This window comes from Nannospalax galili, unplaced genomic scaffold (assembly GCF_000622305.1).
Source record: "Nannospalax galili isolate Female #2095 unplaced genomic scaffold, S.galili_v1.0 scaffold1200, whole genome shotgun sequence".
Taxonomy (NCBI): domain Eukaryota; kingdom Metazoa; phylum Chordata; class Mammalia; order Rodentia; family Spalacidae; genus Nannospalax; species Nannospalax galili.
The window spans coordinates 2,456,131-2,474,452 of NW_008347131.1; the positions used below are offsets into that span (position 1 = coordinate 2,456,131).

Sequence of the window (18,322 nt, forward strand, 5' to 3'; positions counted from 1 at the left end):
TACCTTTAACAGTGAGTTTTGACCTTATCTTTAAGTATTTTGTATATTTGTGATATTAACTTGTATGCTATTACATTTCTCTGAAAGACTGAGCTAATGGGAAGACTTGTGGATGTGTTTGCTGCACTTGCTGCCCAGTCTTCATCTGCTCAATAGTCACATGTTATCATCCATTCTTTGAAGGCACGTAGGGGCATGAAGTAGTTGTAGGTTATCCAGCACAAGTACATTTGATTTTCTGGAACAAGAATAAGACTCAAGTTATGAGTTTGTCACACTACAAACAAGGAACATTAGCTAGGAGTTCTGTCACACACTGAACTAGAGCTGATGTTTTAAAGGTCATGTGTTCTCATAAGAAATATATAAATTGGGAAAATTAGATGGCAACAGAAAGAAATTAATCATAATATACATGGTATATTTGATATTAGTCTTAGAGACTAATTTTGGGGAGCTTATTTTCTGTTTTTCCAAATAACAACATACATTGCATTTATTAAAAATCACAATAGAATGATTATTTTTATTTTATGCATTATCTTTCACATGATTTGTTAGCTTTTAGATATATTTAAATTGAGAAATTGAAAATTCCATGTTAGCACAAGTACTTAGAGTGCATGGGAACAAATGTTTATTATATTCTCTTGGTGTTGGCACACACACACACACACACACACACACACACACACATATATATATATATATAAAATTGTCCCTGGGATGATGTCAGCATGCATAAACACAGAAAATCATTTAGAAATATCTCACCAATGTCACAGGTATTTTTAATTTGTTGTGTAGTATTACAATGGTATTTTAGAATCATTTTATTTTGTTTTATTGGACTATATAAGACCATTTTCATGAAGGCATGCGGTTGTACTTTGAGCAAGCACCCTCCTGCACCTGCACTCTCCGTTTTCACCCCTCCTGCTCCCACTTCTTTACTCCTCTGAACAATTTCTGTTCTGCTCTCATGCCTTCTGTGAAAATATGATTTTACGTGTCTAGAAATGAGAACTCACAAATGAGATGAATATGATCTCTGTCTTTCTGATACTGACCTAAATCACATAATACATTTATTTCCAACTGTATCTGTATTCTGAAAAGTGACATAGCTTCACTTGTCTTTATGGCTGAAGAAAGTTCAGTGTTATGTAGCGTAGTTTTGTTAAAATATAAGACTATCTTTTTAAAAGTCCATTTTCTTAATAACTGGATTAAATTATTACCCTTCTAGAAACATATTGACAATAGTTCATATTGAAAACAATCGTATTATTCTTCGCTGTTTATAGAATCAAGTCTTTGATGATGTACATTATAATTTACATAATTTTAAGCATGAGGTAGAACTGTGTTTTTACTCTATTATGTAAATAATTATCTTGGATGCTGGAAGCTTTGTTATGGTAAAATCCACTGCCAATCAATAATGAAAGCCACTAAAACGTGTAGAATATAAAATGTGAAAGTCATTACTGAACATAGTATGTTATAACCCTATGTTCTACTCTAGGAATATCTTTATCAGGCTGCAGTTTCAAGACTGAATGCCAGGAAGTTCTAATTCATATGGAAGCAGAAATGAGAAGTGCATCAAAATTGCTTCTAAAGAATGCTCAGAATCTCTTTGCACAGGTTCCTCACCAATACTCAGTCCTTGGAGATGGAACTTCCTTGCTTGGTACGCATTCAAATATATTTCTTCACAGGTGAATATTGCTGCAATTTTTATATAATAAAATAGACAACTGCTAAGATATATGCTTTTGACCTAAGTAAAAAAGTGGTTCATGAGTATCAGATATGCTATTCTTTCAGTCCTGGAATATATCTGTCATTCCTGTCAAATGGGTATAGAGCCTCATGATTTCACTCAGCTGATACAGTAAAACTTTCAAGGGCATTAAGCATAGTCACCATTCACTTAAGATTCAGGGTGTGATGAACAATGCTTCAGTTACTTCAAAAGAAAGTAAAAACCAACAGAACACCCTAGGAGGCAGATATTATGGAAGTCTCTGTGGTACAAATGATGAAACAGAGACAGAGAGAGCCTTATTAGGATGTTCAAGTTCATGATGATACTAAATGAATGTACTGTACTCTGTTACAGTTACATTGCTTCAGAGACCGCAGTATTTATCACTGTGCTATTCTCTCTCTCCAAACGTGTCTCAGATCCTTTCTCTGGTACACTATGAACAATAAAATTGGAATCGTTACTCAGTCACAGTAGTTACAGCATCTTGCTTCCCCCTGATTTGCATTATTCAGGAAGCAGTAATAAGTTTGGAAATATTGTGAAACTATGAAAAAAGAAAAATGACAGCAGAAAACAAGTAGGTCTGAAGTAGTAGTGTGGTAGAATTAGAGACATTAGGCCAGAAAAGATATGAAAACTACTGGTCTATTCTTTTTGTTTTTCAGGGTACCAACTGAGATATATTTATAATTATGTTTAGAAAATGAACAAAACCCATGCTGTCTCTCCTCGACTATGTGTTTTCCTTTGAGTGCTCTGTGTTTGGAGAGTTGGACACTGAATTTTTATGTAAGTACATAAGCACTCAGTACCTAGGCAGTGTTGTATACAAAACCATGTCCCACTGTTTATTATCCCTCTTTTCCATTTCTATTTTCTCCTGACTCACTGTCTAGCTTATCCTTTAATTTTTGGAAGAAATATACTGTCTGCTGCTGCAGGACTTTGTGAATGTCATTGGTTAGTTCAGGTAAGCATGTTAGTGTATCTAATGTGATACAAATTATCATAGGCAAGGATGAAATGAACAGGATTATAGCTCCTAAAATATGACAAAGTCAGATGAAGTAATTGTAATTACCACAGGCAATAATGTGCTCAGTAATATTGGAGAGATTTGATTCAATTCAAAGTCTATTTTTTGAGATTAAATGAGATACACATAAAGAATAGAATTATTTTGAAATGTTCAGTGCCTATGTCTAATAATGTCTAATAATAAAACAGCATTGACTAGTACTCTCCAGGACCAGTTTTATTTTATTTTAGGTACTACCTGGATCATAAAGTATTCTCCACAGACATTACCATTGCAAACTGTTCTAGTTCTATGCTAGTCAAAATGTTCTTTCAAGACTCTTAAAGGAAAACTTCTTCCCCATTTGAGTTTTGCTGTCCGTGCAAGACGTAATCTGTTTTAAATGACTAGTCTTCAAAGCATGGGTGACTAGATACCTTTGTATACTCTTCTATATAGAAATCCACTGAGGTTTTGAGATAGACCCCAGTATCTATACAATTATTAACAGAAGGTGAGTGGAGCTTCTTAAAGGGGGGAATTCAATCAGTATTAACTAGATGCCAGTTTCTAGTTCACTACTGTAGAAGACAATGAAGATGACCTTCAAGACAGAATGGATTCAGTCTTATTCGTAGCTCATCAGGCCCTGTTTTCTTGAGCTCTTGTCTCTGAAATAATTTTAATAAAATAGTAAATGGGACACAAAAACAATGTCACAGAATTTGTCCTCCTGGGCCTCACTCAGGATCCAGCTGGTCAAAAAGCATTATTTTTCATATTTTTACTCATGTATATTGTGACCATGGTGGGCAACCTGCTCATTGTGGTGACAGTTATTGCCAGCCCATCCTTGGGCACTGCCATGTACTTCTTACTTGCCAGTCTGTCATTCATGGATGCTCTTTATTCCACTGTCATCACACCCAAGTTGGTTGTAGACTTGCTCAGTAATAAAACGACCATTTCCTTCACAGCTTGCATGAGCCAGCTATTTATTGCACATTTATTTGTTGGTGTTGATATAGTCATTCTGGTGGCCATGGCCTATGATCGCTATGTGGCCATCTGTAAGCCACTGCACTATATGACCATCATGAATCGACGGGTTTGCATCCTCTTCTTGGTGCTGGCCTGGGCTGGAGGTTTTGCACATGCCCTATTTCAAGTTCTTGCTGTATATAACCTTCCTTTCTGTGGCCCCAATGTCATTGACCACTTTGGCTGTGATATGTACCCATTATTGAGACTTGCATGCACTGACACCTACTTCCTTGGCCTCACTGTGGTTGGAAATAATGGAGCCATGTGTATAGTGATCTTTATCCTCCTCCTAGTCTCCTATGGAATCATCCTAAAATCTCTCAAGACTCACAGTCAGGAAGGGAGGCTCAAAGCCCTGTCCACCTGCAGCTCCCACATCACGGTGGTTGTTCTCTTTTTTGTTCCTTGTATTTTCATGTATGCTAGACCTGTTTCTAATTTTCCTATTGATAAATCCATTACTGTTTTTTATACAATTGTCACTCCCATGTTGAATCCTTTAATATACACCTTAAGAAATGCAGAGATTAAAAATTCTATGGAAAAGCTCTTCTATAAAATGTTCAGCACCAATAGAATAAGAATTTCTACTTGATGATTATACTGATACCTGCTAAACAATACTCAATAATAAATTCTAATAGTGTGTCTCAATTTGTGCATTCATACTGACAATTGATATTGTGATATACTTGGGATTATAATTTTAGTGGGTAAAACAGTGGTATTCATTGTGATTTTAGTTTTCTTTATTATTAGCATAATTGAATATGTTGTTAATTTAATAAACATTTTTATGATTTTATATGAAATTGTTTATTTTAGTCATATTTTTAATAATTAATGGACTCAGCAGGTTATTTATATATGTGTATATATACAAAACATTTATGTACATAAACCATTCATCATTCAGTTGTGTGTTGTTTAATATCCATGAGTTTGTACAGTTACTAGAGCTTCTTTGGCTGTTGATTATAAGCCTTATTTCACTGTGGTCTGATAGAATAAATGGAAGTATTTCCATTTTTGTTATTTGTTGAGATTTGTTTTGCATCCCAAAATGTGGTAGGTTCTCATATGTCTTTCTAGAAGTGTTTAGTGTTAGTTATCCTCCATATACTCCCTCCTCTACATAGCCATCTCATTCTCTACCCCATTGCACCCTTCCTAGTCCATTATTCCCCTTGTCTTCCATATCACTACATTCCTTTTCCTTCCTGGGAAGTCTTCCCCACCTATCCTCTCCTCTTAGTTTCCTGACTTCTAATGATTTTCCAGTTGAAACACACATATCTAAAGATTCAAAGATAGCACTTCTAGGGTGATGAAAGATCCTGGGGACCTAGGCTTTGTTTAGAGCTGAGTTGGCAAGAAGGGACTCATTATTCTAAGCCTGGTAGTGTATGCAGATATGGGACGGGGTAATATCCTTTGACCCAAAGCAGTCTGAGAGTTAAGACAGTGGAGAGGTAGGGAGTCTTAGGAATGGAGCTCCAAACTCAAAGCCTGGAGCAGGGCAAGATCCAGGAATCACTCTACCAAAACTGAAAGTGAATGCATATCTGGGCACTGGCTTGTGTCACTGGCTAGTGTTTATAATGGTGAAAAGTGCTATGCATACTACTGGAAAGAAAAATAATCATCAACCTTACCCACTGTTAATTCTATGAAATGCAATAGCATTGGTCTGGCAAGATATGTCCACCAGAGCAATAGGGACACTAACATTATGGTAGTAACCAATAACTCTATTTGGATATAAGGTCCACTTTCTAAGATAGAACACATGCCTAACATTGGTATCAGACTTGGTAATTTGAGACTAAACAGTTCACAGGACATAGTAGAGAACCTAATACTCATTTTTCTACTAAATAGCTGTCATCTTGAACTGAATCTTAATAACTTATTGTTATAGTTTAATGCATCTCTCACTTTCACCAGAGACGTTTCTTTATGTAACGTATGATGATTAACGCAGAAACGCACAACTGAACAATGTGCAAACAAGAATTTGTAGAGTACTCATGCCTGACTAGGACACCTATATCAATCATTTGCCTCCCAAGGCTCAGGGATAATTGCTGAATAGAAGGAAGAAAGATTTTAAAAGCCAGAGGTGGTGGATGACCACAAGAAAACAGAGTTTTCTAATCAGCTTGTCAGTTACTCAAACGTACTCACAGCAACAGTGGCAGCATGCACATGTCCCATGAGACCTCAAAACAGACAAAAACCCCAGCATAGAGTAAGAAATCCCAACCTCACTTAAGAAAATTTTGGCAACAGATGGCTGCTAGGAGGGACAGAGACAGTTTCTTTCAAGCATGGGACTCTTGGCGTAGGTTAACCAAGATCCAGTGGATGGAACCACACTGAATGACATTTGGGGAACTAATTAGACTCTATTGGACTTATCATTTGTATAAACTAGAGTACATCAAAGTGGTTGAGGATCAATATGGGGAGGTGAGGGTTAAGGGAGGGGGATCTAAATACTGTCAAATTATCTTGTATGAAAATCACAAAAATTCAATAAAAATAAAAATAACTCAAATAAGGCCAATAGTCAATACCTATGTTTAGGTGCTATATGCAGTCATACATCAGTTTATTTTCATTAGGGAAAAGTACCTGAAGCATGGGAAAAAATAAAAACTGATGATTCTATGTCCTTATAGTGACACTTTAAGTTATCAATTTTGTGGCTCAGAGAATGCTTAGTTTATTTAATTATCTAGAATATACTTTTGACTGATTTTTCTTTTTACTCCTGAAAATCCAGATGTATGAAGTTACATGTTAACATTGTAGATGTCACTTTAATGAAAGATATCTCAAAGCCTGAAATGTGCTTGCTTCATAGGACAATTAATGAATTTTTTATTTCCTATCAAATCAACTTTAGAATTCATTTAACTAACTAGATATATCATCATTCTTAAGGTGCTTTAAGCTACCTTTATTATCTTCTTAAAGATTTGAGTAAAATATATTTTTAAATTTTTAAAAATTTCATGTCTTTGACCGCTATGCTTGCATGTGTATAAGTGCACCCATGTCATGCAGTGCCCACAGAGGACAGTAGAGGGTGTCAAATCCCAGTTATGGATAGTTGTTGACTGCCATGTGGGTGTTGGGATTCGAACCCCGGTCTTTTGCAAGAGTGGGCAATGCTCTGAGTCATCTCTCCAGGCTCTTGAATAAAAAAGTTTAAAAAATTCAAAGATAGCATTTATACATCAGAGAGAAAATGTGACATTTGTCTTTCTGGAGCTGGTCATTTCATTTAGGATGATTCTTTCCAGTTCGATCCAAAATCTGAAATTTTGAAAATTTCATCTTAGCAGCTGAACAATATTCCATTGTGTAAATGTACTATACTTTCATTATCATCTCATCAGTTGATGGACATCTAAGTTGTTTCCATATCCTGGCTATTGTAAGTAGAATGGCAATGAACATGGATGGACAGGTATCTCTGTAATATGTTATAGTGTCCTTTAGGTACATATTCAAGAGTGCTTAAGAGTGGATTATGTGATTAAATACATTTCAAGCTTAATTCATTTGTTATTATGTTAATATTGCATCATATTTTTTGTAGAATCACACAATTATTCTAAAATTAGTAACTAAACTTCAGTGAAATCCTTCCACATTTGTCGAATGACATTTTCCCATACCAATTAGCTTCTTTTCACATATAAGAAAAATAATTCAGAATTTAAATCTCTAAAGTCAAGATAATCTCATGGTACAAGAATGACAGTGCTTTACTAGCATTTATCAGTGTGTTTGCTTTTTTTTCTCCACCTATATGCCACAATTTAGCATGCATTATATCTGATATTAGTAACTGCTTAAATCATGACTATAGTTGGAAGAGGAACAATTTTATCAAATTTGGCTCTAAGCTCTTTTATTTTGACTCTCCATGGGGAATTTTATGCTTTGGTGCATTGCTGTGCAATTAGGGGGAACAGATGTCACATATTCCAATAGCTGTATAGGGGGTCCATTTGCTTGAATTAAAATAAGTGAAGTATCTAATTGAAAGATTATATGAGGATGAATCTGAAACCACAAATAGTAGATAATTGTCCTTTGTAATATCCCTACAAACTCCTTGGTGATCCTTGGCCTTAGGCAGCAATGGCTGAATATATAAAGACTCTGGTTAAGTGGAGAATCTGATAAATATTTTATTATGAATTAACCTTGTCAATTTGAGAACACCCACTGGGAAATTATTATTTTGTTCTATTTATCAAAACATGCCACTTTTCATATATATATATATCTTTACATTTATCTAGCATTTGTACATGCACACACACACACACACACGCACACACACACACACACATATATATATATATATCTTTACATTTATCTAGCATTTGTACATGCACACACACACACACATATATATATATAAAAGATGGAATATTACTCATCCTCAAAAAGAGATTAACCAAATAGGAGTACTTTAGTAACACTAAAAAAATTGAAATTGCAATAATTGTATGTATTTATGGACTAAGATATGATATTTGGGCATCAGTGTTTGAAAATATGGATGATATGGAAGAAATTATGCTATAAGTAAAACTTTTTGAAAACATTTTTACAGTGTTTTTTAAATATGTGTAATTTTCTGGCCCATGTATATAAGATCATTACTGACTCAGGATATTTGATGTTGTGTGTTCATCACTGTTAAATCCAAAATATTTTCGAGCTCCTATTGTGATTTAGTTTCCCTATAGATTTGATAAATTTATTAATTACTAATCTTGGATGAAATTTATGATATTTCTAGCTGTAAATATGAACTTTTCTCACAGAAGAAAATAAACAGATTCTGGATGTGGATGACATCATGTGATAAGGAAGTTGTTCTTTTGCTTCGTTCACATAAGCAGAATATTTTAGCAATTTTTGAATTCAAGTGGAAGGGACACTGTATATGCAAGGTTTCTGTTTTTGAATAATAGTTTAATTATCAGAAATTTGATCACTCTGGTTTATCCCTTAATTTATCATTAAGAAAACTACAAGCAGAGACGAGGGAAATGTCATAAGATTCCAACAGTGACTGTTGAGTGTGGGAGAATCAGTTTTCCCCAGGGATGAACTTCTTGATGCAGGTTATCCCATCCCAAATGATCTTCCCTAAACACATGTGCATATGATCACCACTAAGTGGAAGGGGTGTGGTTTTCTTGCAGTGGTTGAAGGAATAGAATAGGGGTGAATATGATCAAAATACATTGTATATATATATATGTATATATACATATATATACATATATATGAAAGTCTCAAGGAATGAATAAAATTCATTTTAAAGAAGGGCAACGTCTAAATGTGTTCTTTATCTTACATAGAATACATTTAAGATTATTGGATTTAATTCATTTATTGCATAAGTTTTAAATATGAACTGACAGTTATGACCCTGTTTCCAGAACTTTGTGGCACAGAAGAGCTACTATGTTACTTAACATAAGTGGGCTTGTGTTCACTGAAGCTGATAAAAAGACAAGGTAATGGATAACTTTAGAAGCTCTTAAGTTCTGCTGCTTTTTGGAAAACAACAATTCATTTCTAATAGAAACAGTTATTTAATTAATATTGGGAGAAATTAAAGGAGTTAATGAAGAGAATTAATTCATTATGTTTCCATCTCACACATAACTTACACACCAAATAAAGGGCAGAATTATGACTTCCTTTCTCTCCCTCTATTAGAAAGTCTATTAGTTTACTGTCAGCTCCAACAGACACAGTAGGTCCCAGTTCTCAGCCTGTGCACCTCAAAGCTTCTTGGGGTTGATTCTGAAGGTCAGTTCGAGACTGCTTTGCCAGAGTGCAGTTGAGTTCAGGGACTGAAACTGCTGTCCCTGGCAGACTGCTAAAAACATAATTTGACTTATGTGAAAATATCATGATGTGCAAGTCATAGTTACTATTCATTACACTTTTGAAAATTTCTTTACATATTATAGTCTTTTAAAATCATCTTGGGTATTAATTTCTCATTCTTGGCAAGATTCAGGGCTTCTACCTCTAGGGGTTATACTGAAATGAAGACAAGAGACATTGCTTCATTTGAATTTCTTCCAAATATTCTAATTGGCTAATCTACTAAAATAGCAAAGATACTAAAACATCACAGACTGTATAGTGAATACAATGGAAAAATTGTTTTCCTGATTAAATGACCCAGCAGTCCTTTGAAGACTCCAATGTTGCAAACCCGGGATAAGTCTTCACTTGGTATTTAGTCCATGATGCATTATGCAAGTTTTTTCCTGTGTTCATCATTGCTTATGAAAGTTTGTGGAAGTTTTCCATTTCCTGTGACCTTGTACACCTGGGGACATGTTTTTAAGTAGGATGGAAGGAGCATTATTGAGGCACTACCTTAGAAAATTTAAAGGTTGCCTGATTCTCCTTCTCCGGAGGAATCATCATCAGTGTTTCAAGATTTAAATTGTTACCTCTAACTTGTTAGGTACCTAATGTATGTGTGATGGGAATTAATGCCATTGTCCTGCCATAAAGGAAGGCCTCTTTTGAGGACTTCAACTGACTGAAAATAGTAAAATCACATAATTTTACTGTTACTGTTTGTGTTAGAAATAATGGGTTTGGACACATTAAACTCCATCGTGTTGACTTTATATAAACTTGTAAAAGCATAGCTTTTTGTTTTTTATGAAGTGAGAATATCTACTACATTTTAAAATACATTTTGAAGTATAGTTGAGTGTTTTTTGAAATTTGGGTATTTACTTGGATATGCTTCTCAAAAAGACTGACATAATTGATAAATCTTCTGGGAAGGTATTTAATACATTCAATTGGTTCTCTTCCTGGATTACTAAACAACTGTCAGTTATCATGTGCTCTATGAAGTTTCACAGGTATATGAAATATTTATTGTAAACCAAGTAAAAGAACCTTTGACTTTCTAGAACAAGAATAAGAGCCAGAACGTGAGTGTATGAGACCACCAAGAAAGGATACCAGTAAAATGTTTCTTTGTTGATGTTTAACTGTCATATATACTCAAGGAAACTATCTAAATTGGGAAAACTGAGGTGGCAAAACTCAGACATTAATCAGAATATGCCTAGTATTTTTGGTCTTTGCGCTATAGACTGACTTGGTTTGTTTTCCATTTTGCCAACTATTAAGTGAAATGCTGCATGTGCATAATAAAACTGCAATGGGTTTATTATTTTATTTTATTTTAGAGTATTTTCTATGCCATTTGTTAACAAAGACATAGAATTATATATATATCTATATATATATATATATTTGGAAATTTAAATATATTAGGAAATGCAGAGCTGCATATCATCCCAAGTGCTAGAGTGTAAGGAAGGAAATATCTATTATTTTGTGTCAATTGGATGTGTGCTTTCTGTGTACTGTACAATTACTTTTGTAAATATGTTAGTATGCATACATACAGAAATATATAGAGAAGTTTCTCATCACTATTATTTAGATTGTATATTTACATTGTTAAGTACTATACATTTATAAAATAGTAATTATTTTATTATCCTGGATTGCATACGACTAATTTTCTTGTATGTAAAACGCTTTGAGCCTATTCCCCCATAACCTGCAAATTTCCATCTTTTCACCACTTTGCCTTCCATTTACAGCATTTTCTCATCTAGACAGCTTGACTTTTATATCTATCTCATCTCTACATATATGACTTTACATATCTATAGAAATTTAGGATCAACAAAGGAAAGAGCAGCATTATTGTTTCAGAGAATGACAATTTGGTTGATACGATTCTATCCAAATATATTAATAATCTTTCAAAAAACATGACTTAATTGTTCTTTATGCCTGAAAAGATTCCATTGTTATGCAGAATATTTCTGAAACAATAGGTATCATTTAAAAATGTACATTCTTAAAAATGGTTTAATTATTACTTTTTTCTGTAAAATATTAACAGAATAAATTGAAAGCAGTGATATTCAGCTTTTATAGATCCAAATCTTTGATAATTTACAGTGTAGTTGACATAAATTTAAATATGGTTATCTTAAGTATTCTGCTTTTAGTGTTATGTGAATAATTACACTGTCTTCTAGTACATTTGGTTTGGTTAAACTCAAATTCAAAGAAAAATAAGGAAAAAATAAGAAGTGCTAAAGCACAGAGAAAATGTGAAAGAGACTGAATTGGACATGTTATGTTACAGTCTTCTACAACAGGTGTGCCTTTAGCAGTCTGAAGCTTCAAGACTGACCACTGTGTCTCTGATTCACATGGAAGCAGAAATGTGAATGAGGTATGTGGAAGGTGCATCACAGCTGCTTCTAAAGAAAGTTTAGACTCTGCCCACATGTTTATCCATGTTTAACATTAAGGTGCTGCAGATGGAATTTTCCAAGCTTGCATAACGTCAGAATATATTTCTTCACAGGTAAATATTATATGTTCTTAAAGGAAAAAGGTAATTCCTAACACATACAATTTTATCCTATATCTAAAAACTGGTTTATGAGGCATACATTTACTGTTATTTCTATTCATGGTATGTCTAGAAATTCTTGTTAACAGAAAAACTTGTGATTTATTTTCAGCTGATATAATGAAGCACTTAAAAGCATCAGTAATAGGCAACATTCATTCAGATGTCATAGGTTTTGAGCAGTGCTTTAGGGGAACAGAAAATCAAACAAAACACTCTAGGGAGCTGATGTGATAGGTGTTCCTGTGGTAAAAATGATGAACCCAGAATCAAAGGGGGTGTTATTAAGTGTCCTAGGGTCACAGAGATAGTGAACGAGCCTGATGCTGCAACACAAACACACGACTGCAGTGTCCAGAGAATTCATCAACAAACCTCTCTCTCTCTCTCTCTCTCTCTCTCTCTCTCTCTCTCTCTCTCTCTGCCCAAGCATGTGGCCACTGTTATGTTGTCATTCTCTATTAGGGACTCTTAGGTTCTATCTTGGAATAACATAAAAAGAAAATGTCAAAAAGAAAAATTTGAATAGTGCTATAGGCAGACTGTAAAAGTTCCTTGTCTAATGCCTTTATTTTTCAGGGTGCAGCTGAGACACATTTATATTTAGAAAATGATCTAAACCCCATGCCTTCACACTGCTTGTGCATTTTCCTTTGAGTGTGCTGTGTCAGAGATGTGAACACTGTACTTGTATTTGAGTAATCTCAGTCTCTGGGAAGCATCATTTTCTTAGCTTCTTTTCAGTTTCTATTTACTATTTCCTGTCCTCATACCTAACTTATACCAAGAGTTCTGAAAAATGTCCTATCGCCTCATGAGCTTGTTTGAGACAATCCCAGAAGAAGCCAGGTTAAAATATTTGTTAAAATTATGATGGTGCATTAAATGTATTTCACAATTAGTAGGCAATAATGAACTAAAATTGTAGCCTCAAAAAACACAAAAATTAGAGTAAGATGAAGTAATTGCTAAATATTATTGGAGATACTTTATACAGTTCAAAATCCAGCCTTCTGTGATTGAATGAAATATCTGAAAACTAAGTTTTTTGAGACGTTCAGTGCCTATCTCTAATAGCATGATACAATTGTTTTGATCCTCCAGGACCAGTGTTGTTTCGCCACCACACAGATTATATTGGAAAGTATTCTGCTTAGAATACTGCAACTCAAATATCAGCTTTACGTTAGATAATAGAGTTTACTGTTACCACTAAGTTACAGGGTCCTTAAAAGGCATGTTTGCTTTCCCTTTTGTTTCCTGAATTTGTGCCAAGATATAATTTGTTTTAAATGTATGAATGAATGAGATACCTCTGTCTTCTCATCTGGATGCAAATCCGCTGAGGTTTTTAGATAAAACCATATGCAGAATTATTATCCTTGCAAGGGGAACTCAATACATGCTTGCTAAACATTGGCTGCTGGTTCACCACTGAAGAAAAGAATGAAGATGTGCTTCAGGACAAAATGGATTCAAGGTACTGTTCACAATATGACAAGTCCTGTTTCCTTAAGCTCTTGTCTCTGAAACAAGCCTGACAGAAGATTAAATGGGACAGGGCAACAATGTCACTGAATTTGTCCTCCTGGGGCTCACTCAGGATCCTGTGGGGCAAAAAGCATTATTTGTCCTGTTCTTACTCATCTACATTGTGACCATGGTGGGTAACCTGCTCATTTTGGGGACAGTTGTTGCCAGCCCCTCCCTGGATTCTCCAATGTACTTCTTCCTTGCCTATCTGTCACTCATGGATGCTGTGTATTCTACTGCCATCCTGCCCAAGTTGCTTACAGACTTACTTTGTGACAAAAAGACAATCTCCTTCACTGCTTGCCTCATTCAGCTCTTTGTAGAGCACTTATTTGGTGGTGCTGAGGTCTTCCTTCTGGTGGTGATGGCCTATGATCGCTATGTGGCCATCTGTAAGCCACTGCACTATTTGACCATCATGAATCGACGGGTTTGCATCCTCCTGTTGGTGGTGGCCTGGGTTGGAGGGTTTGCTCATGCTCTGATGCAAGTTCTTTCTGTGTATATACTTCCTTTCTGTGGGCCCAATATCATTGACCATTTTGCTTGTGACATGTACCCATTATTGGGACTGGCATGCACTGACACCTACTTCATTGGCCTCACTGTCATTGGCAATAATGGAGCCATGTCTGTAGTGGTCTTTATTCTCCTTCTTTTCTCTTATGGAATAATTCTAAACTCTATGAAGACTCACAGTCAGGAAGGGAGGCACAAGGCCCTGTCTACCTGCAGCTCCCACATCATGGTGGTTGTCCTCTTCTTTGTTCCCTGTATTTTTATGTACGTTAGACCTGTCTCCAACTTTCCTATTGATAAATTCATTACTGTGTTTTATACAATTTTTACTCCTATGTTGAATCCTTTAATATATACCCTGAGAAATTTGGAAATAAAAAATTCTATGGAAAAGCTGTGGAGTAAAATACTAAGTACAGACAGAATGAGAATTTCTTCTCAATGATCATGCTTCCTGATGCAAAGCAACATTCATTAAAAAGTACTAGTAATGTGTGTTCTAAGTTTTACATCCATATCAAGGGTTGATGCTATGAGATAGTTCATATTTTTGTCAATATAATGGGTGTAAGTCTAGTATTTACTGTGATTTTAACTTTGTTTATTGTGATATGTTGATGACATCATAATTATTTGACATTCATCTTTTACTGTTTTCTTTGAAATGTGTAATGAAGTCTTTTGTCAATTTTTCTATATATTATATTCTGAATTTAATTGGATTGGTTGAATTACTTGTGCTCTGTGGACTAATTCTTTGTATACACAATCTCTTATTTGTGATTATTTTACTATTATAATTTGGTGAATACATACGTAATTTTATTTTAAAAGAATTTAAATATTTTATGAGCTTATCAATAAAGCCATTTATGTTAATGATTTACACATCGTATGTAGAAATTTGTATATATATTCAGTGGTAAAATTGACTTGATTTATTTATGTGTTACTTTGCCTAGTTAATTTTTGGTGAGAACACATAATCTAATTCTTGTCTTTAAATTTGGGATATGTATTTTCTCACTCATAAAACATTAATTTTTGCTACCCACAAAATATTTTCAAAACAAATGCTCTAAATTTTCCCTAGCCAATGATAGGCCATATTCTTTGTATTTTATATCTAAGTATAAATTTTCTTCTAAACTATTTTAATTTGATTAACTGATTATTCCTAATTTAATACTTTATTATTATATGTCAGTGAAGTAATTTTGATATACAATGAAGAGTTTCCATTCAATGCATTTATTAAAACATAATTCAATATTTGTATAATTTCAAAGGCTGCACAAATGTAATTGGATTATTTGCTGAAAGTAAATTAAACAAATAAGTAATTTAGGTTACAAATCTACAATGGGACCTCTACTCCTAAGGTTCATGGGTAGAGAGAATACTAATACATCCATCAGTTCTCACCAATGAAGCCTCCTCATGCAACAGTGCAATGCACACAGAAGGCTGCAACTGATCAGTGTAGGGAACGCGAGACTGCAGAGTGCATGTCTCAGAATAGGAGTCCTGTATTGAACCTCACTCACTGACAATTCAGGGACCATTGAAGAAAAGAGGGGTTGGAAAGATTGTCAGAGACAGGACTGATGCATGAACACAGGAAACAGGCTTTCAGCACTCAGGGAACATGCTCATATGAATTTACACCACTGGTCACCACATGCATAAGACACATAGAGACTAAAATCATACAAAAACTCAGAATAGAACTGGGGAAATGGGCAATAGGCTCCAACCTCAGCCGAGGAATTATTGGTAACTGATCACAGCTGGGTGAGGGAGAATTGTTTTTCTTTAAGGGAGTGGCTCTAGATAGGCTGGCTAGACTCATACTTGCTCCAAGGGACAACTGGATACAAAACTTAACCAAATAGGGCTTAACATATGTGACAGAATATATGAAATCTAGTGGGAGGATATGGGGGACAGGGATCAGGGAGGGGGTCTAAATGATGGAGATTTATTGTATGAAATGTACAAAAACTCAGTAAAATACATATTAAAATATACAAGTAATTTGCAAAGGAATTGATGTCTTTGCCACATTCAACAATTTATTTGGAGATACTTTTTACTTCATTGATTCTTTGTATTTTATTTATTCCATTTTATTAATTTTTGTCTTGATCTTAATTAGTTCTTTAGATCTACTGTATTTGTTAAGGCTTGTTCTTATTCTTCCTGTGTCCCTATTTTGCCTCATTACATTATTTATTTGAGATCTCCCTGATGTTTTAATGTAGGCAATTATAGCTATTAAATTCCCTTTTTAAAACTGTTTTCCTTGTATTACACACATTTTAATATATGCTATTGTCATTTTCAGTCAGTTCCTGGAATTATTTGATTTCCTTCTTGATTTCTATAGTTAAGAATTCATCATTATGCTGTGTATTGTGCATTCTTCATGAGTTTCTCAGCTTTATTCCATTGTGTACAGATAGAATGCATGAGAATATTCCAATTTTCCTATATTGAAGTTTGCTTAGTATTCCTCTCTATTATCTATTTTAATGAAAATTTCATGGGCTCCTGAAAATGTGTATTCTCCAGTTTGGGGGTGGAATATTATGTAGATGTCTGGTAAGTTCATTGATCTATGATGTCATTTATGATGTCTCTCTATTTTTTTGTTTGGATAATTTGCCTTTTGGTGAGAGTGTTACTGAAATCATTCACTATTACCGTACTTCAGCCAATCTGTGACTTTATTTCTAGTAGTATTTGTTTTATGAAATTTTGTGCACTTGTGTTGGGTGCATAGTTGTTTAGAATTACAGCATCTTCTTAATGGTTTGTTACCTTGATCAGTACAAAGTGCCCCACTTTCTCCCTCCTAACTTTGGTGTGGTCCATTTGTTAGATATTAAGAGTTATAGCTGCCTGCTTCCTACCTCTATTTGCTAGGAATAACTTTTCCCACTCTTCCACCCCATGATAGTGTCTATCCTTGATGACTAGTTGTGGTTTTTCAAGGCACTACATAAATGAAACCTGTTGTTTACTGTGATCTACTATTCTGTGTCTTTGACTGGGTAATTGAGATAGTTTGATGTTTACTTAATCCTAAATTATTTAGCTGTTCTGGTGTCATGTTTGGTTTCTTCACCCCATAGCCTCTTTGATGTGTTCTGATTTTTGTATATTTTTGTATTTTTATTTTTTTTAAATTTTCATTTATTATTTTTATTTAATGTGTATGAGTGTATTGCTTTCATGTAAGTCAGTGCACCCATTCTTGCAGTGCCTGCAAAGGTCGGAAGAGGTTGTTGGATCCCCTGGAGCTGGAATTATGGAGAGTTGTTATCTGCCATGTTGATGATAGGAATCAAACACAGTTCCTCTGCAAAAGTAGCCAGTGCTCTGAATCCCTGAGCCATGTCTCCAACACTACTTTTAGCTCTCTTTAGTCCATACAATTCCTGTCATATGCTCTGAAGAGCCTCCTTAGCTGTCCAACGTACATCAGCCACCTTTGTCATGGAGTATCTTTATTTATATATTATTGTGATAACTAGTCTTGCTGAGTATAAAATACTAGATTGGCATTTTTTTTCATTCCCAACTTGAAACACATCTCTCAAGGTACTTTTGGCTTTAAAACTTTCTGTTGAAAGATCAACTGTTATTACAGTAGTCTTATGTGCGATCTATATTTTTTCTTGCAGCTTTCAATACACTTTGATCTAAATATTTAATGTTTTAGCTATAATATATAATATGATGTGGAGAGTTCCGTTTCTTGTTTTCTATTTGGTGTTCTAATCGCCTCCTGTACTTGGATGGGCCATGTTTTCATATTTTCAGGAAATTTTCCATCAAAATTGTTTGAAATATTTTTCTATGATTTTGACATGGAGTCCCTCCTCCTCCTCCTCCTCCCCCT

At 34.6% G+C, this 18,322-nt stretch overlaps 2 protein-coding genes across 2 annotated transcripts; both read left to right on the top strand.

The window, feature by feature from the left end:
- Window positions 1–3,492: 3,492 nt before the first annotated feature.
- Window positions 3,493–4,434, top strand: LOC103742544 (olfactory receptor 4A5-like). The gene has a single exon (XM_008843649.1). It carries the CDS (start codon window positions 3,493–3,495, stop codon window positions 4,432–4,434), a length of 942 nt encoding a protein of 313 aa, XP_008841871.1.
- A 9,400-nt stretch (window positions 4,435–13,834) lies between these two features.
- Window positions 13,835–14,860, top strand: LOC103742545 (olfactory receptor 4A5-like). Its single transcript, XM_008843650.1, has one exon. It carries the CDS (start codon window positions 13,916–13,918, stop codon window positions 14,858–14,860), a length of 945 nt encoding a protein of 314 aa, XP_008841872.1. The 5' UTR covers window positions 13,835–13,915.
- The last annotated feature ends 3,462 nt before the right edge of the window (window positions 14,861–18,322 follow it).